Genomic DNA, 23,510 nt, shown 5'->3' on the forward strand with positions numbered 1-23,510 from the left:
GAACAGATCAAACTCTCACACTGCCTTAATGAGCTTATGGGTCTGGTCCACTCCTTCCTGACACTGTCCCTCTGAGCCTGGCACGCAGGAGACAAGCTGTCCTCTCCTCCCAGGAACACAGCCAGGTGTACAGCAGGTGAACATCCTTTTTCAGCCTCCCTCCTTGCTTTTTCTCCTGCCTTCTTGAAACACTCATTGTTTTTTCCCATTTTCATCCTGCCTGGGGTAAAATATGTGTCTAATTTTCTTCGTGTGCTTTGATGCCTTCCAAACCGGGGCTACAGAGCTTGAGTGGATTAAAAAGTGGAGAGTTTTGCCTGCAATGACATTATTTTGGTTTGGGATATTTGCTCAAAGCTCACATTTTGCTCTTGGCTCACTACAAAAATAAAAGGAGAGACCCACCCATGGTAGATGTGGGCAAAACTTAGTCCTTCTTGGCCAGAGAAGGATAGAAATTTTCCACCCAATACAGACACATGGAGCAGTTGCTGCTAAGAGCAACCCAAAAATATTACCCAACTGTGGCCACATCTGGGGGTTATTTTCATGACATTCCCTGTCTCTTTTTTTCTGTGTGTGTGTTTTTTTTTCTAGTGATCCATCTTCGGGGTGCATGTGGTCAGGTGTGGGCAGGGGTGGAGCCATGAATGGCCACCTCAATGCAAAGGCTCTGGCACATGGAGGAGAGGATAAAGCAGATGAAGTGGATCTGGCAAACATGGCTTTGGTATGAAATAATGATGGGAGATGTGTTTTGGGACCACAAGTGAAATCACATGATCCTATAACGGTGGCATCTCAGCCAGGTGTGCCCACCCCAGGCCAGCTGTTACCTGCTGTCTTTGGTAGGCAGAGAATGTCCTTTCCAGGTCTTCAAGGTCCAGGATTTTGTACACTTTTGTGTCATCTATGTTGGTCCACACAGTGCCTGCCAGCTTGTTCTGCAAGACAGTGGGAGCATTGCAGGTTAGTCCTGCTCACTGCCCTTACATCACCACCAGCACCTCCAGTCTCACCCAAATTACTGCCCAGCTTACCTCTGGAAGCTTGGACCAGTTGAAAGATTTGAGGGCGTTCGTTGGCTGAGGGATGCTCTTCTTCTTGAAGGCCATGCCCAGGGGTGCTCCAAGGGGAGGCATCATCCCACCCAGAGGTGGGGGGCCAGGGGGAGGTGGGGGACCACCTGGAGGAGGTGGTGGGGGAGGCGGTGGGGGACATACCCCTGGGAGTGGTGGGGGTGGTGGAGGGGGGAGAAGAGACCCGGGAGTTGGAGAAGGTGAAGGGCCACCAGGTGCTCCTGGTGGCATGGGAGGTCCTCCAGGACTGGCAGCACAGATCGCCCTCTGGGAGAGAAAGAGGAATGGGGACTGGTCATATGGAGTTAGGGGACACCACCTAAGAAATACCCTCATGTTGATTTTCAATTAATTTGGTTAATATTTAAGAAACAAAGGAAGCATTCAAAGACTTCAACACTCCTGACTGAGGCTCAATGCAGGTGAGAGGCAAAATCATCCCATCACAAGGAACCTTGATGGCTCTTCCAATAAGCCTCTTTCTCAGTCCCTCCATGCAGCTCAGCCTCCTGAAATCACCCCACAGCATTTGCAGGGGGTTAGGGACTGAGCCCACAATAGGGAGAGGGTTTGAGGTCTCACCCTACTCATCTCGTGGAGCTGGGCTGTGAGATCTGCCACCTGCTGCTTGACCTGCTTGTGCTCGCTGGACTCCTTCTCCAGCTTCTCCTTCATCTTGTTCAGCGTCTGCATCATCTCCTCCTTCTCCTGGGCCTTGGCATCACACTCCCTCTCCTTCTTCTCCAGCTTCTGCTGAAGCTCTGTGTGCTCTGGAACAGCCCCACAAGACCACTTTTAGGTGACAAACACTCTTTTTAGCCAACAGCAGTCTTTTTAGCCAACAGCATGGGGGGCTAAACCCCACACTGCCCCAAAGAGAAGCTTCAGCTGACAAAAGGAAGCCTGTGGCCCATTTGGAGCCTCTCCATGAAAAAATATTATTTGCTTAGCCCATTTCCCATGTCAGCCCCATGGTGTGATACTATCTCAGCCCTTCAAAAAAGCCTGCAGATACACATAAAAATAAACACATAAATGCATGTGTATGTTTAGCCAAGGTTAAAGTTGACACTCTATATTTCTCCATCACTCACCTTTTCTCATTTTCTCTGCTTGCTCTTTCCACTGTTTCACTTCATTTTCATTGACTAACCTAAAAAGAAAAGAGATGCAGCACATGAGACAATCCTGCTACAGAACAGGAGACCATCACCAGCAAGGAACACGACTGGGGACATGGGATTTCAGGCTCCCAAACTGGCACACCTAAAAGCTCTGCTGTGTCTCCCCTCAGCAGGGTTATGTAAAATTTATCAGGGAACAAGTAAAAACTCCTAAATCTCAAACACTGCTTGCAAGTGCTGTCTAATGAAAAGGATGGGCTCCATTGATAAGGTGGGGTGGGTGATTCCTGGGAAGTCAACAGCTCCAGGGATGCTGGCTCACATCCAGCTGAGGAGCAGGAGCATCACTGTGTGACAGCAACAGGTAAGGAACAGTGACACTGAGCACTTACATTCGTACAACATTTTTAATGTTGAAGTTTTCCAGGGGAGTGGCGTCGGGGTCCTGCCCTTTGTCACTCTGGATGACGATCTGCTGCACGATCCTGTCGAGCAGCAGCCAGTACTGGACAGTGTTGCCGCTTCTTTTATCTGCAGGGAAGGAAGGGGAGAGGCTGACGTGAGCAAAGGGGAGGTCGTGACGCTGCTGGGCAGGAGAGCTGGGCTGCCAAGCCTCCAGCAAGCCATGGCTTTCCTGGCCTCTGCTGGGACTCACAAGGCATCTGGAGACAGTGGTGCAGGATGGACATAAAGTGCGGGTACGCCTCGCTGTGCGTCAGCCTCTTCCTCGTCAGCTCAAACATCTGAGTTGCACTTTTGGTGTCGATGTGGACCTGTGGGCAGGAGCCAGGCAAGGTCAGGCCACTGCACCCACAACAGCATCATTCCCTGAGCCTCAGCTCCAGACCCCACGAGTCACCCCCACCCCAAAACTGACAGACAAACCTGCCTCGCTGCCCTGCGAGGGGCAAACAGGGGACAAAAGGGCTAAAGCAGGCTCTAGAATAGATGCTGCAAAAGAGCAGGGGAACAGGAAACATTTCCAACCTCCATGTTTTATCCAGAAGAGCACTCTTTGTCCCAGGGCAAGCAGGTGTTTTTAAAACTAACTGTGGCATTGAGTGCCAGAGCCTACATCAGCAGCATTCATACTCACCAGCTCAAATCTTTTGGCAAACTCCAGTTCATCTTCATTTCTAAGCATTTCAAAGAAATCTAAGTGCCTGAGGAAAGAAAGGGAAATAAAAAAACCAGAACAACATGTTAGAAGCAGATATAAATGTGACAATTAATAAATTAGAGGTAGCAGGTCCATCAGCTGACCAGACACTGTGGGGGCTTGAAACACCAACTAGACCTTCAGCCTCGACTTCCTAGGCACTACAGGAGGTCCAAGGAGCCTTTTGGGATGAGAAGGGTTGGATGCAGGCTGACAGCATCCCTTGAACCCCTTATGGCACATCCTCCCCAGCTCAACTCTACATCTGAAAGCACCAAAATCATGTTTGAATTTTTTCTTCCCTCTCTGGAGACAGCAAGGAATTTCTCTAAGAGGTGTGACTTTAGAGCCATGTGATATCTGCAAAGGCTAGCACCTGAAGCAAGGGCACCAGACAAAAATCACAAGTGTGCTGGGGGTTCACTACTCACCGGTCAAGGGTTGAATTTTCATGTTGCCTTAGTTTATCAATGACTGGCTGGATGCCAAGCATGAGGAATTCGTATCTCAGATGGAGTCTGAAATCCAGGCTTTCCTGCAAGGGACAGTTGTGGGCTCAGCACAGCAAGGTGCACATCCTCAGGAAGTTCACTGAAATAAAAGCACCCCAAACACACCCCAAGCCCCCCTGTCCCAGAGCCCCGGCACTCACCACGCCCGCCCCCTGGCTCAGGACGGCGTTGATGAAGGACATGATGGCTGTCTTGAGGCTCACTTCGTCTCGGTACCGGCCCGTGCTCTTGTCCAAGTCATTGATCAGCGTCTGCCAAACACACAGAGTCAGCTAAATGCCCCATGACAGCCCCAGTGCTGCCCAAGCAGCCAGGGAGCACATGCAGGAACGACTCCTCGTGATGCTCCCTCCCATAGCTGGTGATGCACCCTCAGCTGCTGGCCACCCCAGCCCCCATTTGGGCCAACACCAGCCCATCCAGATATGCTGCAGCCTTGCAGAGCTGTGATCCCAGTGACCCTGCACAAGCAAGCCTTTTTTTTGGTGGGTGTTGCCTTAAATAACTGTTTCCTCCCTCTTGGCTCAGCTGCAGATCTCATCAGACATGGCTCTGGGCTAATTCTGGATTTTCCAACTTGCAAACAGCCATAACAAAACACTTGCAAGCAGCCACTTAAGACATTCAGGAGGAGAAAGGGACAGGAATGCTGAATTTCAAGGGCTGGGGGCTGAGTGGAGACCCACCTACCTGAAAACGAGTCCTTTCACTGGCGTATTTCTGGTAGTGCAGCATCGCCTCCAGTACCTTTTTGTGGCCCCCGGGAACCAGGCACACGGCGCCCATGATTTCCAGAACTGCCACTTTTGTCTTAATATTCTCTGTGCTCAGACTCTGAGCGATTACATTAATGCTCTCCAGGTGGGCCAGGACGTGGGCCCGGCCCAGGGAGTTGTTCATTAGTGCTTTTATACATCCAATGAGCGAGGTATGTATTCGAGACTCTGCTGTCTCATAGTCCATGCTTTTCAGAAAGTTGAGGATACATGTTAAGCCATCCAGGTCGATGAATCGGGTCACAAACCTGCCAGAAAAAGGGATTTTTCACTTTAAAACAAAAGGCTTAAAGTCCATCTTTTCCCTCAAACAGAGCTAACTTGTCTGTTGATGTAAACCTAGAACCTTCCTGTATACCTTTTCAGGCATTCCAGAAAGCCTGAAGGACTCCTGTGGCCCAGACACCAGGATGGGGTGGTAAAAATCAATTTAATTGGTGCCTGGTAGCATAGGCAACCAGGCACCACCTGCACAAGGTTCTTCAGAGTGAGGATAATTCAAAGAGGACCAGCTAAACCAGCCATCAACACAAGTCCCAGAATGGAGGCTGAAGTTTGCAGTCACACTGCAAAAAATACCGACCTGAGTCTTGAGACCAGTCTTGAACTTGAAGAACATCCCAAGCCCTGAAGTCACCTCCCCATCAGCTGCAGACACCTCAAGGTGAGCCTTTCTGCCTTCTCCTGCCCCACCATCTACACCCTTGTCCTCCCTCAGGCACAGCTCCCCAGTTTAAAGGGATTTCTGATTTTTACAATGACTTACAACACCACTGAACAGAAAGCAGACAGCAAACACAGGGCAGTACCCCAGGCAGATTCACTAGAGCAGGCAGACACAGCACTGCACACTGCTGAGGCATTTTAGGGCCCCCATGCCCAGTGCCATCCAGGCTGGGTGTCCTCTGGTTTGGCAAAAGGCATGGGCTGGGAAAAGAGCTTTGGAAAGCAAACGAGCCAAGAACACCCCAGCACTGGGATGATTTTAATTCGAAACAAGCCATGCTGATGCGCAGCAACAAAAGGGGTAATTGCAGGCTTGGGGAAAATTGCTTTCTCTGCTCCAAAGCCTGCTCTTCTTCCAGCCAAAGTCAATAGGAAACTTAGTGTTCACCTCCCAGGGTGCAAAAGTAGGGCCAATAGGTAAAATTTTCTACGGAGCCTGCTGCATTCCTCCAAAAACACTCAAACCCCACTTTTAAGGATTTTGTAAAGTTTCATGGCTGGCCACCAGCCCTGCAGGGACCAGCACCCACAAGGACCAGGTCATCACAGGAATCAGGTGCTCACCCTGGACCCTGAGAATTTCTTACCATCACCACAGGTGGAAGAAGGAAAGGTATTTGCAAGCAATAGTAAATTTGTTTCTTCCATAACCAAAACAGGTCAGGTATTTCCTAATGGAATGTATTCCCATCAGAAGATGTTAACCTGAGGCACCTTAAGTGTTGCTAAAGTGTGCATGCAGACTCCAGAGAAAATAACATTAGGAAAAGCTACAGACATTCAGAAAGAGTCCCAGCCATCATTTATCCTCCCCACCAAAAATTGTTTTCCATTTCATAAAAGCCTGAAGATCCATGTGACTTTATTGCCCTATAAAGTGCAAGAGCAGTTGAAGTTGAAACAAAGGGCCTAGCTGACCAATAAAAATTGTTGTTTTCTTGGGGGAGGAAAAAAAAATCAGTCTTTAAAGAATTTTTACCTTCTGTTCAGTACAAAGGAAAATCTGGAAAAATAAAAAAGTTGCCTGATTTTTTCTGAACAGACAGGGAGGTCCTGGTGGCTCTTGGTCACTAAAAGGACCAAGAAAAACGAACAAAATGTGACATAAAAAAAGCAGTTGGAGAAACAAAAAAAATACAAAGCAATTAGTGCCTCAGAGTCCTCGCCCCCCTCACCAGCTCCCATTTATATTCCTATTTAATCCCTTGCTCTGCCAGAGAACTCAAATCCAAAGCCACAACCACAGCAGTAAAGCCAGAAAAGGGAAGGGAATTGCCTCATTGGTTTTGTCCGCAGTGCAGTCTTCAAACTTTCAATTGTTTTATTTCTCTCCTCCTCATCTTCTTTTTCCAAGGCGATCAGTGACTTTCTCTGTGGAAGGAGGAAGGCAGAAATCAGAGGGGGAATCCCTTCCTGTGTGCCCGAGCAGTGCCCACCACACACTGTGCCATGGGGATCCTAAACCCATCCTGGCAGTCTGGAATCCTTGTGGCAATCACAGAACTCGGGAAAAGGAGCAGAGAGGAAAAGCACTCCATGGTCTGCAAGGAGACAGCCTGGACTGGGGACAGAGGGATGAAGGCACTGTCTTCAAGCCCCCACACAACTCCTGCTCTGCTCTGCACTGGTGCAGCCTTCACCTTGAGTTCTGGGGGCAGTTTTGGGCACCACAATACAAAATAAAGACATCCAAAAAAGACATCAGGCTATTGGAGATCATTCAGAGGTCATGAGGATGGTGAACAGCCAACCCCCAGTGCAACCCAGCAGTGTGCATCTCAGCTGGGGACAGTGGCTGTGGGCACAGGATGCATCTCCCACACTGGAATTTGCTCTCCAGTTGGGGCTGGGGATGGGATTTGACCCCTGCACCAGGGCTGCCTGCTCCCTGGGCATGCATGAGGCACAGCTACAGCTAAAGCAGCTCCCCAAGTGGTTCCTGCACCACCCAACAGTGCTGGGCCCCAGAGGTGTCAGGGTGAGCCCTGCCAGCCCCAGCTGAGGCTAATCCAAAGCAGAGAGAAAGGGTCCCAGCAGATATGAGGAGCTGTGCTGACCCCTCCATTTAACCCAGCTCCTCTTCAGCAGCACGTCAGGGAGATCAAAGCCACCCCCCAGCATCTGGCAGGCTTTGATCACAAGCTCTGCTCAGGCTCAGGGCTCTGCCTGGCTGGCAGCCCATGGCCAGCACTGCGTGTTTCTGCCTTCCAAGAGGGAAGCAGCACACTCCCTGCTGGCTCACAGCCCCTGCTCATCCCTCTGCCCCATCCCTGGAAGTGTTCAAGGCCAGGCTGGATGAGGCTTGGAGCAACCTGGTCAGGTGGAAGGGAACTGGAACTGGATGTTCTTTAAGGTCCCTTTCCCACCCAAACCCCATCCGCGGTTCTGTGACCGTGTGAAACGCCCCAGGTGCCGTAGGGGCATCTCCATTTTGCAGCTGTACCTGTTGGTCCAACAGATGTTACTGCCTCTGTGACACCTGCCACCCTTCAGGCACAGTGCTGACACACTGTCCCCACCAAACTCTGCCCCACAAGGGGCTCAGAGGCACCAGAGCTCTGGGGGAATACTCACAGCAGCCATTGAATTCAGCTGATCGATGTAGAACTCTGGCCAGCTGGTGGCTCCTTTATTTTCTTCCTGGTCCTGGTAGGGGATAAAAAAAGTGAAACAAAAGCCAGATTAGTAGAAATAGTATTAACATTCCCTGCTCTTCATGACCAACCACTTCTGGAAGCATCCCCAAGCTCTTGCATTCATTTATATTAATATAGTGTGAGTTTATTTCGAGCTTACCCCTGACTCCAGCTATGGGAACAGTACCTGGTTTATTGAACTCCCATACTTGAAATACAATTACAGCACCTGCCTATGACCAAACACTGCCCCACTGATACTGCAGCAGTCCTGTGATTATCAGCTTCTGGGAAAATACACTGGAATTTTACATCCAAATCTCTCTTGTTTCAACTCTACAGTGCCCTTGAAGCTTTGGCTGCCCAGCCTTGAATATGCTCAGGGGGAAAAATGTTAACAAGCAATGAAGAGTGTTTAAATGTGAAATGATCTAGGCTGCACTCCTGGAGCAGAACCATGACTTATCAGCATCCTAAGAGAGACTCCAGGCACAACAGTTCCTCTGGGGACTTTGTAAGTCACTGGGAGGGAACATGCATCTGGCAATGTCACCTCTTAAAGGATGTCACCCCTGGGCCCATGATCTATGACACTGAATGATGCAGAGCCTCATCTGGTCATTCTGGTCCATGATGCCCTGCATCTGTCAGGGTTCATGAGGGGGTTTTAGGTTCTACCTTGTTCTTGTAGGACATGATTGAAGGACCTCTGAGCCCAGCTCAGATAACTAATGCTGGAACAAGTAGGCAGAATTTGAGGGAATACTTCATAATTAACCTTTTCCTCCACTTTCTTTTTCTAGAGACGTCTGTATCAAAAGAAGAAGAGGATTTCATGGCTGAAATGCCACACAGGTCTAGGCTAGAGTCAACAGATACTACACAAATCCCAAACATTTCCCCTCAGTAACCATCTTCTCCTCACAGCCTGACTTGCTGCATGGCTCTGCCCCGTCCCTAACTGTAAGAGATGTTTGTAAACCTCATCCTACACCACAAACACGATGGTGGGAGCTGGACAACCTCCTCTCTGTCCCCCCTCTGTGCACGCAGACAACCGTGCCTGCTTTCAGCAAGCCCGAGGAGCAGAGTGCCAAATATTTACTGTGGCTCAAGGGGAGTACGTGGAAAATATTTGTGCATCCAAACTTCCCAAGCTGCAGCGTGCCAAGAAGAGGGCACAAGGAGTCAAGGACGGGTAGTTTGGACGAGACTCAGTTTGCCCCTGGGCAGAACAGCCTGTGCCTCCAGACCTGACCCTTCCTTTCGCTGTGCCTGGCTCCAAGGAAGGGACAAAACAAGCCTGAGAGCACCAAGAGGCCTGGAAACCTCTGCCCTTTGCTTTAACACTTTTCTTCACCCCACAGTCCCTCAGAGGTGCCAGGCAGCTGGGTTGAGGCTCAGGCCACCTGTCTGCTCGGTGTCAGTTCTGTCTGACACGGCCATCAGGGCTTCCAGCTCCTCAGCCAAGCCCTGGGCACTCGTGCCAAGCCCCTGTTCCGAGCTGCCTGTGCCCTGCCAGGGGAAGGCTCTGCACAGAGCCTGTGGGCATCCTGCTCTTCCCAGCTTCCCTGCCACACTTAAGAGTCCAGCATATAAATGTGCTTCAGGGGACAGCAGAGCTGGGACATTCACAGGTGCCTTGAACAAGGTCCTGTCACCTCCTGGAGGTGTCAGAGAAGGTCTTTCCCATTGCCCCTCTGATAAGGAGCATCTGTTCCCCCAGAGACACCAGCTGGGAAGGGTGGCAAGGTCCCCACCACGGCACAGCAGCAAGAGGGGTCCAGATGTGCCCAGCCAGGAGAGCTGGGCAGGGAGTGAGGTCCATGCTGAGGAATGGGGAGGGAAAGCAGCAGGGCTGGGTCACCCCTCATCCCAGGACCTTCCCACGTGCTGTGAACACCTGTGAGGCAGGCAGGGATGTGGACCTGCTGCTCATTTAGGGTTGAAAAGAAGCGGTGGAGCAAATAAAGGTCTCCAGGGGGTGGAGGGGAGGCTGAACAACAAAATTGGCTAAACTGCTCATTTATAATTAACGTGCTGCATTATAAATATTTCCCTTTGCTCGGCTCCCTCGGGCTCTTGCATTTCCTCCCTGAAACCCCCAATTTACAGAGCACTTTCAATTAAGTGCAGCAGAACCTCATTAATTCCGATGAGCAGCTGGGCAGGCTCGTCAGAAAGCAGCTTCCCAGGCAAAGGGGGACTGCACAATAAAGCAGGCAAAGATCAGGGCACGGGCTTCCCTCCCCTCAGCTCGCTGCAGGATGTTGCTCAGTGGTAATTACTGGGGCTAATGGTCTACAGCACACTGATAAGTGTCCTTTGGTGTATTCCTGGTGGCAAAGAAATCTCCTGACAAAGCGACAGCCCGGAGGGAAGTGAGTCACAAGGCTCTGCTCAGCACCAGGAGGAGGGAGGAACCTCTCCAGCATCAGGGTTTGAAAGGCTGAGTGTATAAAATAGTTTCCCAGCACGCAGGGTGGGTTTTGGGATGTGGGTTTTGCAGCCTGCCCTTGGGGAGGAATGCCCAGACACAGCTGAACACCTCCAACATCTCCAGGATGTTCAACTGCATCACTGAACATCTCCCCATTTCTTATTCTCTGGGCTGAGTCTCTGCTGTGTGTGCTCTCAAGCAGCAAAGAAGTGAGGGCTGATCTGAACCCTGCTGGAACCCAGGCTGAGCTGCTCTGTTAGAGGCACATTGATGGCTTTAATTGCACATCATCATCCCTCACTGTCCTCCAGGCCTCGATGTGCTCAGCTGCAAAAATTAAGACATGCCAAAATTGCACAGACAAGGTCAGACCTCGGTCCATCCCCTGCTTTGTTCCACCTGCTCCCCTCACCTACTTCTTTCCAGAAACCTGGCAAAACCACAAATCCCATCAGTTGTGGCCCTGGTGTCACCCTCTGGTGTCACTCTGCTGTTCCTCTGCATGGGGCTGATGGATGCTGCCCCTGGACTGTTCTGTGCCCTGGTGGCAGTGGCAGGGGGTGTTGTGATGTGATGTGAACCTGATAAATGAGCTCCATCCCCTCCTCAGCACTGCAGGGCAAGCAGTGCCCAGTCAAGATGCCTCATTAACAGGAGCTTTCTCAAGTGAAGGTCACCAACCTGCCAGCTCCAGCCATCCCTTTGCTCTTCCCAAGGAGATTTCACAGTTCCCTGTCATGCCTTGGTTATGAGCCTGACACTTCCACAGCCTTCATGCCTCTCTTTCAGAGCATCAGCAGCTCCCACAGCCAGACTTCCCTCTCTTCCCAATGACCACTGGACAGAGGAAGTGGGGGCTCAGACAATGGTGGCTCAAAGCAATTTCAAGGCTGGTCTCAACCCACTTGCACCTGGAAGGTGAATCCCCCCAAGCTCCTGCTGCTCTGACCTGCAGGAACGCAGCTGCTGGGAGCAGTGCAACCGCACAGCATGTCCCCATGGTGGTGAGGAGAACGACACCTGTCATGCTCCTCAGTTCTTTGCCACCTGCTCTGCTTCCTAAACAAACTTCTGGCAACATCTTTTGGATCCTCAGTCTGCAGCTGATGTCACACCTGATCCAGCAGCCTGCTTCCCTACGCTCACAGCCCATGTGGTGCTTTTGGGATAACTGATGGTGGCTGGCTGAGTTCCCCAGCCACCTGATGTCCAACACAGCAAGCTACATCCTACAAGGCTGGAAGGAAAAGGCTGGCTCACAGCAGCCAGCTCCATGCAAGGCCCAGAGAGCCCTTCAGTGACAACACCCGTGGCTTTTCTCCTAGGTAGAAAGTGATAGGACAAAGGGAAATGGCCTCAGGTTGTGCCAGGGGAGGCTTAGATTGGATGTCTGGAATAATTTCTTCACTGCAAATGTGGCCAGGCACTGGAACTGTCTGCCCAGGGAGTGGTGGAATCACCATCCTTGAGTGTTCAAAAAAGCAGGGATGTGACACTTGGGGCCATTGTTTAAGGGTGAACATGGCAGCACTGGGTTAATGGCTGGATTCAATGATCTCAGAGGTCTTTCCAACCTTAACAATTCTATGATTTTGGTGGTTCACCTCCCTCTTGGCACCACCTGGTCTGCCCCAGGAAAGTCACAGGAAGGGATTAAAAAAACCCTCTTCAACTGGCACCAGCTGCAAAAACAGCAACACTCCCTCCATTTTTCCACATGTTCCTGACATAACTTTCATTCTGCCCAGTGCTCCCCACCCCTCCTTGCTGCTCCATAAGAGCAGAGCAAGGGAAAGCTGGCAGCAGCTGGCAGCTCACTGCATTTTGGCAACCTCTCCCTCCCTGACTGCTCTGGATGACCCACCTGGATGCTGTTTGCAAGGTCAGAGAGGAAGCAGGAGATGGCACAGGTGAGTTTTAAAGTTTTTAAAAAATGAGTTTTTTTAAGTTTCTGCAGCCTGAGTGAGATGTTTAAATGCAGCCCAGCCCCACCACCATGGCCCAGCCCTTGCCAGGTGTATGCTGGTGGAGGTTTGGGCCCCCCAGGGCTCCCTCATCCCTCCAGGTATCCCTGGAACAGCACCTGAATGATTCAATCAAGCTGCTTCCCCATGGGGCCATGCTGCAAAGGGCTGGAATTTCATCAGACTCCCCCCAAGCTGGGATCTCAGGGTCTGAACCAGCCCAGCCCAGCCTGCTCTGGTTTTCCATATGCTAACACTTCCCATACCCTCTCCTCCACAAACACACACGTGCCCTCGTACGCTTTTCCCAGGGTTTAAAAATTATGCTCCCCATAAGCAAATATAGCATGACCAGATGCCTTTCGTAGTCAGCTGGTTCATTGTTTGAAAAGCTTCACTTTAAAATCCAAAAAGATTGCTAACAGATGCATTTTTTGGCCAGAGAGGGAGAAAAAAACCTTGCTTAAACAAAAGTGTGTTGTGATTGGAACTAAAAGGGGAATTACCTTGAAAGATAAAAACTATAAACATTTCCAAGTGAAAAACACCCCCAGCCATGCAAACAGCCAGTTTCTCTCGGTCAGCCTGAGCAAATGACACCTGAGATGGTATTTCAACCTGCTGCTGCAATAACAGCAGGTATATCTGAATGCTCAGAGGCCATGAAACCCTTCTCATCCATCCCAGGTGACCCTGGAGCATGGCAAAATGCCGAGCTATTTTATCCTCCCCTCCCCTGCATGCCATCTTTGTCAGCTTTTGCTCTTAGTTCTGCTACTGCAGCAAAAAATATGGGGAATTGATGTTTTTTAAATGAAGGAAATGGAACACAAGCCCCACGAAGGAGCTGCAGGACTGAGTAGGACAAGTGGAGGAACAAGCTGGAAAGTGAAGCTCTCTGGAGGGAGTGGGTGGAAGGCACAGTTGGAGGGGAAAGAGGCTGTCTGGCTGGGAAATAGAAGATTATTGGAGAGACATCACTCATTTCCCTATTTATCACATATTTCCCCTGAAAAATCACCACTTCTGCCTCTTCCTAATGTGAAAGGATCCTGGTTTTTATCTGACCCCTGAGGGAAATTTTAGATACAAGCTTTGCTTCACACTGCTCAGAACGATGCATCCAGGGTTTAGAGATGCCACCAGGTTTTCAACACAGGCCTACAGAGCTCAGCATCACTTGGCATCCCTGCAGGTCGTTTTTCCTCTAGTCCAGCTTTAGAAAAGCTCAGCTGGACCCACAGGGAGAGGGGCAGAGCCAGACCCTGCACTCACATGAGCTGTTTTTCATTACCCATCCCTCCCACCTGGTTATTTATTCTGAGCTTCTGCCCCAACACCCTGTACTCACCCCTCTTTTGAGGCTCATAAAAGCCACCCTTTGAGCTGCTTTAACAGCTTGACATGACACACATGGGCTGTCAGGAGCCAAATCTGTGGTTAAACAGGTCCTGCAGACTAAGCACGAAGGGTTAATCATTAACTCCCTCTGGAAAAAGGCCATCCCTTCCACTGAGGCAAACCCACAGCCAAAGAAACAGCAAATCTGGAAACCCTCCTGCTTCCTCCCTGCACTTCCGAGCAATATCCTCTCCTGGAGAGCGGGGCCAGCAGGGAGCGGAGTATTTTGGGATGAGGTATGAAACGAGTCATCGTCCAGAAATACCACTTCTAAAAGCAGATCTCATCCTGCTGCTGCTGCTTCTCTGCCTTTGCATTTCCCTGCTTTATCCCAGCCGTAGAGGGGCTGATGACTTCAAAGAAGGTCTCTCCAGTAATCTTGAAATCTCTCTCCTCACCCCAGCACTGCACGGCTGCTGGGTTTAGTGCAGATTTCAGTTTCCCCTTGTGTTGCTGCTGACACAACTCACCAGCCCCACCACAAGATGCTTTTCGTCTCTGTGTCCTCTGAGCGACTCAGGGTGATGCAGGAGGGCTGGGAGCACGAGGAGTTCATGCAGTGCAATCCCCAAGGATGGGATCAAACCCACTGTCTCCATGGATGGAGAAGCAGGGAGGATAAAGCCTCCACCCTGCCAAGCCAGTCCTGTGGGCTGGGATAGGCAGAGAAGCCAGGATACAGAGCTGCAGGCCAGGGGGAAATATTCAGGGAAAGAAACACACCTGGGGAATAGCTGGATCTCCCCTATTTCCTCTCAACAGGCGCTGCCAAGGCCAGGTGCTGTCAGGTCTCTTTCCAGGACAATCCAGCAAAAAATGTCTCATTTTTGGTTTCCTCTTATGCAATCTTTCCCATCACAGGAATATATAAAACAGCAGCATCTGGGCCGTGCTCTGGACAGCTGAGTGTGTGGATAACACCGACAGAAAAGCAGAAGTGCCAGCCAAAACTGGCAGCAGAGTAAAGAGCAAAAACTGCTCAGGAGACAATTTTGGATTGTTGGAAAGTCAGGCAGCTGCCTGAGACTGATGTCCACCTCTGCCAGCCCCCAGGTGAAACTGGGTGTTACAAGCATCTCAAACAACAGATTGCTGTTAAACACAGGCTTTGGGCACATCCTGCACTTCCCAAATCACTGTCTCTCTGAGAGCAGCCAAGCCAGGCAGGTAGGACCACTGTCCTGTCCCCAGCTCTGCTGGCCTGCCCAGAAAGCAGACACTGCTCTCAGCTGGAGAAGTCCAGCCCCTCTCCTCGATGCCAGGCTACCATGTAGGTGATCTGGCCTCATAAATACACAGGAGCACAAGAAAGATTTAGCATGAGCTGCCAGGATATCCAGCAGTGTTTCTGCTGCTCACCAGTCATCATCACACAGGGCAGGACAGCCTAGAGCCTGCTGTGCACAGACATGTTCTCCAGCCCATGTAATTCCTGATTCCCTCCACGGCTGGAGCCTTCACTGATATGGTCTTGCTCATTTTTAATTAAAAAGCAGAAGAAGAGCATTTGTCTCCACCAGCACATCTCCACCAGAGCAAGCACATGTGCTCTGCAGCTCACTGTGATGGTATCACAAGTAGGGAAGGAGTGGCTGGGAACAGCCAGAGGAATGAGGAGCAGAGGAGAGCAGCAGCCAGGGTCCAGCCTCAGATGGATGCCTGCTCCCAGAGCCTCTGAGAATGCCCCAGGCACTTCTGTGGCTCCTTCCCCCCACGTGCAAGGAGTTTCACAGCACAGCCTTTAAAAACCCATGAGAGCAAGGAGTTTCTGGGAAGGGAAAGAGCCACCATCAGCTCCATCTAAACCCTTCCTCAGGAGATTAGATAGCACATAATCTCCACTCACAATAATCATTACATGGCTTTGCTTGATTTAACTCTCCCATTATCCACACACACCAGGGCAAGGCTCTGCTTATCCACCAGGGAGTGACGAGTGAGCATCCCCTGCCCATTCTCTTGTTGATCCAGACCAGTGCCTGTAATTTGTTAACATCCCTCCTCCCCTCCGATTTAAATCTCGGGCATGGCAGGCCTCTGTCTAACAATAATACAGGGATTTCAGGGGTATTTATGAGAGGCTTAAAACTTAATCCTACATGAGCAAGGTAAGCCTGCTCTTGGCCTAAAATGTGGATGGAAAATCTGGTGCCATTGCTGCAGCAGGAGAAAAGAGGCGTTTACAGCAGTGAGCACTCTCTGAGTGGGGCCAGGGACTGCCAGCCCTGCCCAGCCACCCCCTGCAGCCAGGTGAGGGGCACAGTGGCAAATCAGGGAATGCAATCACAGAACCCTACAACAGTTTGAGTTGGCTGGAACCTTCAAGATCAGCTGGTTCCAATGCCCCTGCTGCCAGCAGGGACACCTGCCACCAGACCAGGTTGCTCCAAACCCCATCTAACCTGGCCTGAAACACTTCCAGGGATGGGGCATCCACAGCTTCTTTGGGCAACCTGTGCCAGTGTTTCAACAGCCTTACTGTAAAAACCTTCTTCCTTTTATCTAACTTAAATAAACTTCCAGTTTAAAATCATTACCACTTGCCCTACTGCAACAGCCCCTACTATAAAGTCTGTCCTCATCTGTTCTATAAGCCCCCTTTAGGTACTGGGAGGGGCTCTAAGGAGATGGTGAGCAGCCCCTTGCCCCTGCAAGGACAACCTCAATGCCCACAGAGTTCCACATGGCCCTGATGTGCTGGCAGGGATGAGCATGGGGTTGGGGACACTCGTGAGCATTGTGGGGACACTCCCTTCAGCCTGAATGGGCTGGGGACTAAAAATCTTGTTTTCCCAGGGTCTCTCCAGGAACAGGGACATTTCTGTGACACTCCAGACACCACCTGGCATCCCAAAGGAGCTGTGTCCTTCCCCCCAACTCCTCCCCATCCTGCATGAGAGGGAAGAGGCTCAGCACCCAACAAGTCTCTTACTTTTTTCTTGCTGCAGTAGATCTGCCACTTCTTCTCCGCTGGCAGCGCAAACATGGCCTCTCTGTGCTTGTCCGTGAGGTCAAGTTCATCCTGGAAAGGGGAAAAGAAACACAAAACATGCACCATGAGTACACAGACAGGTGATGTACAGACACAACCCCCCAGACAAGCAGTGTACATCAATGTGGGGCCACATCAGAGCACAGCAGCAGCCCCACAGCATCACCCCGTGACTCTCGATTTGTCAGGGCAATGATGCCAATTCTCATCCTGCTCTTGCTGACCTCTCCTGACTCTGGGCTGCAAACTTCCCTGCCTTGTCCCTCCCAGACATCTCCTTCACTGCTTTTAAAGGCTGTGTTTTGGAAAGGATAGCCATGAAGCCATCACGGCTGCCCACGAGACTCACACTGACAGCTTCAGGTGAGCAATCTTATCTGAGACACACAGAGAAGAAAAATTCAAACAGGACCTTTCTTTTTTATCATCACTGCTTCACTGGAGCACCCCACCCCGAGTGGTCCAACCCATTTCCATTGCTGACACCCTCATAGCATCAAAAACTGTAGTGCTTTGGTTTTTGCTTTGTTTTCCTACAGCTAAAAATAGAAAGCTCTTTTCCTAATACCTACAGTTCATAAAGAGGTACCTCCTCTCCATCAAAACTGGATCACATACTGCCTGGCAGAGATAAAGCTGTTTACTGACTGAAGCCTTTATTGGTTTATCTGATTCTTTAAAGTACACATCCATTTTTGACTTAGAAGCTCGGTTAGCAGCGTGCCCTCCGCCAGCATGCCCGAGTATTATCAAAGCCTCATCGCTTCCTGGTGCTAGATGTAGGTCAAAGCTTTTATGAGGGAACTAAATAAAACATTCAGGCAGGGCTGGGAGGCTCGTTGCTAAAGCCAACATTGATCTTAGAACCATGTGTGTCTCTTAAAATCACCACCATTGATGACAATCCTCGTGCTGGAGGGGTTTGGGGGCGGCAGTGAGATATTGGAGAGGCTGCAGAAGGTCACAGGAAAGCCCCCCAATGGCCTCAAGCCAACTCATCCCACCCAGACAGTGGATTTAAGTAAGAGGATCACCATTAAAAATCACACATTTAATTCCAGCAACTAAAAAAACCCCACATGGAAAACTCTTAAAGCTTTCCTGCCTGAACACTTACACTTATCAACTAAATCTGGCAGCTCCTGTACCCCAATAGAAGCCTCATTTGGGGAAGGCTGAGCAAGGAGCCTCTGGCAGAAGATGGCTCCCTGCATCAGCAAGCCCACAGGGCAAGAAATTCATCTGATCTAATTCATGCTCATATTGCACCCAGTAGCCAAGGAAGGGAGCTGTCAGCTATATTGTAACCCAAACCTAGAGGCCCTCCAGCACAACAGCCAGTGACAGAGGGCTGCTAACAGTCCCAAACATCTCAGAAAGGCTTATCTATCCACTGCAGGTATTGATTTCTCTTCTTGATGAAATTACTCCTCAAAAGGAAAGGTGTTTGGAGCTTTTTCTGTTACATATTTCATGGAGGAGGCTTTGCCCTACATCTTCAAACCACCATGCTGCACAGAGCTGATGCTGGTGGAGTTCTGGAAGCAGACTTGGACACCTTTACAACAGAAAAAAAAAACCATTTTGCTACAACAGAGACTGGGAAAAAAGAGAGGGCTGAGAAAACCTGAGCCCAGTGTGAGACATGTCTCATCCTCCTGCACCCAGGGAGGAGAACCTGGGCTAGGGACTACTCCAACAAGTGCCATTCCCAAACATTCCCATGTCCTTAAGAGTTTGGGAGGTCAGAGATTTGTATCAAGCAACCAACCTCCACCCCAGCCTTGGGCAGGTGTCGTCACCCTTCCATGCCTCAAAATCAAAACTGCACTTCCCCGTTGTCTCCTCAGGCCATGAGCCAGTCAAACATCCAAGCTCTGCTTCAGCCTCAGTTCATAGAAATCACAGAATGGTTTGGCTTGGGAGAGACTTTAAATGTCATCTAGTTCCAACATTCTCCACCCTCTAAACCAGGTTGCTCAATGGTCCCATACAACCCAGCCTTGAACACTTTTTTGAAAAGTCTTAAGGTGACCAACAGAATGATACCTACACAGGCTGAAATTCAACTCATTGGAAAAGTAAATCTGGGAGTGTGGGGGAGGACAAGGGTCTCTTGATGAATATTTACCTCTGTGGTGAGGGTTTGAGAGAGCACAGGAAACTGCTTCCACTGTGACCGCACTTTCCAGCCATGTGAATGAATCTGATAGTCAGGCATGAAAGCACCAGCCACCCACATCTGCACTTAGGTCCTTAGAAAAATATTCACTAAAACTTTCAAAATGCCCATACCCTAAAAAGACAACTTGTGCAGATGTGAAGATTTATTAAGCAAGAAAAAAAATCTAAACCAAGCTGAAGCCTAAGCAGGAGCAAGGAGGGACAAAACAGAAGAACATATTAGGTAGGTGCTGGCACATGACAACGTGCAAACACATCCAAAAAAGGTGCAGAAATGCTTCTAAGTCTCACACAGCACATTTCATTGTGCCCCAGCTCTAACATGTTCAGTCATCACAGCCCTGCATCACTCAACAACACCTACCTAATGATATCTTACAGGATGCTTGGGAGAGGTGTTTAAATAAATACTGTGTGGCACCAGTGAATATGAAAATCCTCATAATCAAAGAGTGACTAACAACTGTTATTCGGAGCCGTAACAGTGACTCAGCTGTGAAGAGTCAGGTCTTTGCTGGTTTTTAAGTGTATGGGGATTCCTGCAGCCAGCTCTCACCCTTTGCTTAGGCTCACTGATGTGCATCTCAGTGCAGGCTGCTCAGAAACTGTCCTTTCCAACTCCAAAAGATCAAGAAAGGACAGGAACAACACCTGTTTTCTGGGGGCTCACAGCCCACTGTAGAAATGCCTTTAACAACCGACCGGAGCCGCACGCGGCAGAGAAGCCGTGCAGAAACTCACACCCATATGGGCCTTCAATTAATAATTACAAGCTTGATAATTAGGTGATTCCAACTGGCAATTCATTTTATGGGCCATTTGCAATCCACACACTCCCACTACAGCGTGTGATGCTGGCAGCTGCTGAGGAGTGAGAAGACAACCAGTGGGTTGGTGTCTGTCACCCTCACAGCCCTCACCCCTTGCTTCAGCCTCACCTTTCACAGCTCTGCCCCTTCCACCTGGCTGCCTCTCGTGTCAGGATCTGCCAGCTTCACTATTTTTAATACTTTTTTGGAATCAGGTCAGTGGCACATAAAATAACAGCCTCGTTTTACCACTGAAAGGAAGTCTCTGCCCAGAGTGTTTTTACTGGAAAAAGATAGGCTACTCTTAAATATTTATCCTGTACAGCTAAACTATTCACCTTTACATCAGGAAACAGGTTTCCACATTAAATCTTCATTTGAATATGGTTTTAGAAAAAACCTCATAGGGAAGCTTTGATTCTCAGTGTGTATGTTGCTATTTCCAGGAGGTAGAACACTTCCATGCTGTGTGCTCTGCTGAAGGCTCTCCATTCCAGCCATGCAAACCTCACCCCCTCTCTGAGCTCCACTGAAGGTGAGATCTCACACCATTCTCCTAAAGCTATCTAAGAACGTGGGGCTCAGCTCAGCACACGGTGAGCACAATCCTCTGGGCCAAACAAGTTGTCCATAGATTTGCCCTGGAGGACACACAGCAGCACTCAGGGACAGATGCTCCTGTGGCCTGCACCTCCCTGAGCTGGCAACTCGATGGTATGAGGAGACCTCTGGTCAATCAACCCCTGGTCAAGCAGGGCCATTGCCCAGGGCCATGTACAGATGGCTTTTTGAGTATCTCCAAGGAGGGAGAAGCCACCACCTCTCTGGTTGGTAGCCACCACCATCTCCCATCACCTCCTGAAGGCAAAACCAGATCAAGCCAAAAAGCCACCGGAAGAAATGTTCGGCCCTCCCAGCAGGAAAAGCACCAAGCCCAGCCTCAGACTCGCAGCACAGTCCTTTGAGACAAACTCCTGTCCCTGACACTTCACTCATGCCATGTTCTAATGAGCATCTTCCACAGACTGAGAGCCATGGGCTTTAATGGGGACAACAGGAGGGAGACAGCAGGATGCTGCAAATCTCCTGGCTTCAGGAATGATCTCCAGAGTGGCTTCCTGGAGCTGGGTGAACCCAAGTGCTGCCCACCCATGTCCAACAAGACCACAGTGAGACCAGCATGGGTTTCTCCCCTACATTCCACAGGTTCCTCATGCCATCAAACATTCTACATGAAGCATCTGGGGAGCAGATATTGAATAAATAACAACTCCCTGTAAAGGGGTCTGCAACTCCAAAATACCCTTACTGTAAGAATAATAAAATAATAAAATAATAAAATAATAAAATAATAAATAAATTATAATAAATATAATAATATTATAATAAATATAATAAAAATTATAATTAAAATAAAATTAAAAAAAATAATAAAATAATAAAAATACCCTTACTGTAAGGCTGTAAGAAAAGCAGATGAAAAACCTTTAAATCCAATGCACTGCTCTGACTGATAAATTGTGTAAGTGTAGCACATGGAAGAGACAGGGGTCACCCACTGCCATAACTGAAATAATCATTATTTATAATTTGCTGGTTTGTGCTGGGTTTGTATACACATACATATATATATGCTTATAGAATGATAGAAAAGCTTATTTTGGGCAGAACCATAAAGATCAGATAGTTTCTATCCATTCACTGTTAGCAGGGATGCCACCCACTAGACCAAGCTGCTCCAAGTCCCATCCAACCTGGCTTTAAAACTTCCAGGGATGAGGCATCCACAACTTCTCTCTCTCTAGATTTACTTATATATACATGTGTGCATACATATATATATATGAATATATATACAGAAAGATGTCACTGGTTCAATAAATGACCAACATAATAAACAGCAAGTGAATTTACTCCTGGTGGATGGATGCACAGAGTTTAGAAACCTCTGTAAGCGAGGTTATAGCACGTAAAGATGGCATCTCTTGCATCATCAAATGAAGCATGAGAGAGATACAAGACTGTTCAAAAAAATTTGGGAAAAAATAGAAGGAAAAAACAAAGGCTGAACTTTTTGGCAACGTTCGGCATTAAGGGGTCCAGTATAGGAATTAAAAAGCCAATAAATAATGGCCTGTTGAAGCCTGCACTGCCTTCCTTTCTCAGGGGTCATATCGCTTTTTCACTCTCTTCCAGGCGTTCTTCTCCAAGTTCATCAATTTGATTTATCCCAGAACGCTGTGGTGTCAGGGGAAATGGCAATCAGCATTTTTCCCCCCGTCCCTCATCTCATGTTTTTTCCGCTGCCCGCGCGGCCAGAGCAGCAGCTGCTGCTTCCACTGCCGGCCCTGCTGCCTCCAGCAAACCCCTGCCTCAGAACACACCCTACTCTGCTCCTTGTTTTCTTTTTAAGCTGTTTTCTTGGAAAAAAAAAAAAAAAAGACATATTAGTACTTATTAATCAGAGGCTGTTACAAACAACCCCCCGCCTCCACACCCTGTGCCGCAGGAAGAGATCCTCCAGCTGCAGCTTTATTTAGGCAACTACAATTCTCAGTGTATGCAGATTTGTCTTTGGGTTTGTTTGGTTTTTTTTTTTGAAGTCTTTTGTTTTTATTATCACTAAAAAAAATGCCTCCTCCTCAGCACACTTCTTTTCAGCAGCAGTACCCTGAGAGCTTAAAAACACCTCCTCAGACAAGCCAACCCCTGCTAATGTTATCACTGCCTATTTTTAATTTCTCCATGACAACTTGCAGCTGCAATTACAGAACATGAACAAAAATCGACTATTCATATTTCTTAATGAATAAGCATAACAGATAAAAGATTATTATTCATTTTGCCTTTATCATGTAATGAATTTCCTGGATAAAGGAAATTGCTCGCAGCCAAGTGAATGAGTAGCAGCAATAAGGAGTAACAGGAGCCCTTCAAAGTGCTCATGCCTTGTTAACCTCCTCCCACAATGAATTTTTCGTCCTAGTCTCAGAAAGACTCCAACCCACCCTGCTCAGTTATTGACCTGAACACATTGGACAGACATAAATAAAATATATATTCCTTCCTTCTTCTGCAGGAAAGATTATGGCCATCAATAGCTGATTTAGCCCTTCAATAAACTCCAGCTGCACTTGATGCATGTTCCCATCAGTTCAAACACCTAACTGGGCCAGACAGTATTTAATGCTTTAATATTTTACTTCAATTAATTATTTTAATAGGCAAAAGGTTTCAAAGATGCTCATAATTCAATAGTAGTGTATTTTAAGAGAGGTATCCAATTAGTTTCTCCTTTTTTGTTATCATATATATATATATAACTTCATATACACTTTTTTTTGAATGTTATTTATTGAGCTCAGCCTTCTGTGACCTTTTCACCGATCTCATCTGGAAAACCTTTCTGCCATTTTAATTAATCCAGGGTACTTTTCCAGCCTGAGTTATTGATCTACACAGTTTCACCCTGCAGAGCACTCTCAGATCTGGAAGCCCTGCAGGTGCATCACCAGCACACTTTTTCCACACAATTGTACATACACCCTGAAAAAACAACAAAAATATGTCTCAGCCTATTATCTATTACTGTGACAGCTCAAATAGATTCAATCCAATCAACCAGAGCTGGGGATGGCTGTCGGGGATGGCTGTCCTTTAGTGGGTGCACCTCCTACCATAAGAAAGCACTGGAAAATAAGTAAGGTT

The 23,510-nt window shown here is 48.7% G+C and overlaps 1 protein-coding gene across 11 annotated transcripts in view; it reads right to left on the reverse strand.

Annotated features, from left to right (window-relative positions):
• DAAM1 (dishevelled associated activator of morphogenesis 1) overlaps positions 1-23,510 on the reverse strand; it is a 101,266-nt gene that overhangs the window by 21,130 nt on the left and 56,626 nt on the right. For all 11 annotated transcript variants that reach the window (XM_086895932.1, XM_086895926.1, XM_086895931.1 and 8 more), the window contains 13 exons: positions 16,750-16,839; positions 7,951-8,022; positions 6,653-6,747; positions 4,565-4,898; positions 4,015-4,125; positions 3,794-3,897; positions 3,300-3,366; positions 2,859-2,976; positions 2,596-2,734; positions 2,174-2,232; positions 1,662-1,849; positions 1,041-1,346; positions 837-944 (listed from right to left, as the gene is read on the reverse strand). In XM_086895932.1, the coding sequence (XP_086752058.1) occupies positions 837-944; positions 1,041-1,346; positions 1,662-1,849; positions 2,174-2,232; positions 2,596-2,734; positions 2,859-2,976; positions 3,300-3,366; positions 3,794-3,897; positions 4,015-4,125; positions 4,565-4,898; positions 6,653-6,747; positions 7,951-8,022; positions 16,750-16,839 (1,791 nt within the window). The remainder of the gene's footprint in view (positions 1-836; positions 945-1,040; positions 1,347-1,661; positions 1,850-2,173; positions 2,233-2,595; positions 2,735-2,858; positions 2,977-3,299; positions 3,367-3,793; positions 3,898-4,014; positions 4,126-4,564; positions 4,899-6,652; positions 6,748-7,950; positions 8,023-16,749; positions 16,840-23,510) is intronic.

The sequence above is a fragment of the Cyanistes caeruleus genome, chromosome 6, assembly GCF_971803275.1.
Source record: "Cyanistes caeruleus chromosome 6, bCyaCae1.hap1.1, whole genome shotgun sequence".
NCBI lineage: Eukaryota > Metazoa > Chordata > Aves > Passeriformes > Paridae > Cyanistes > Cyanistes caeruleus.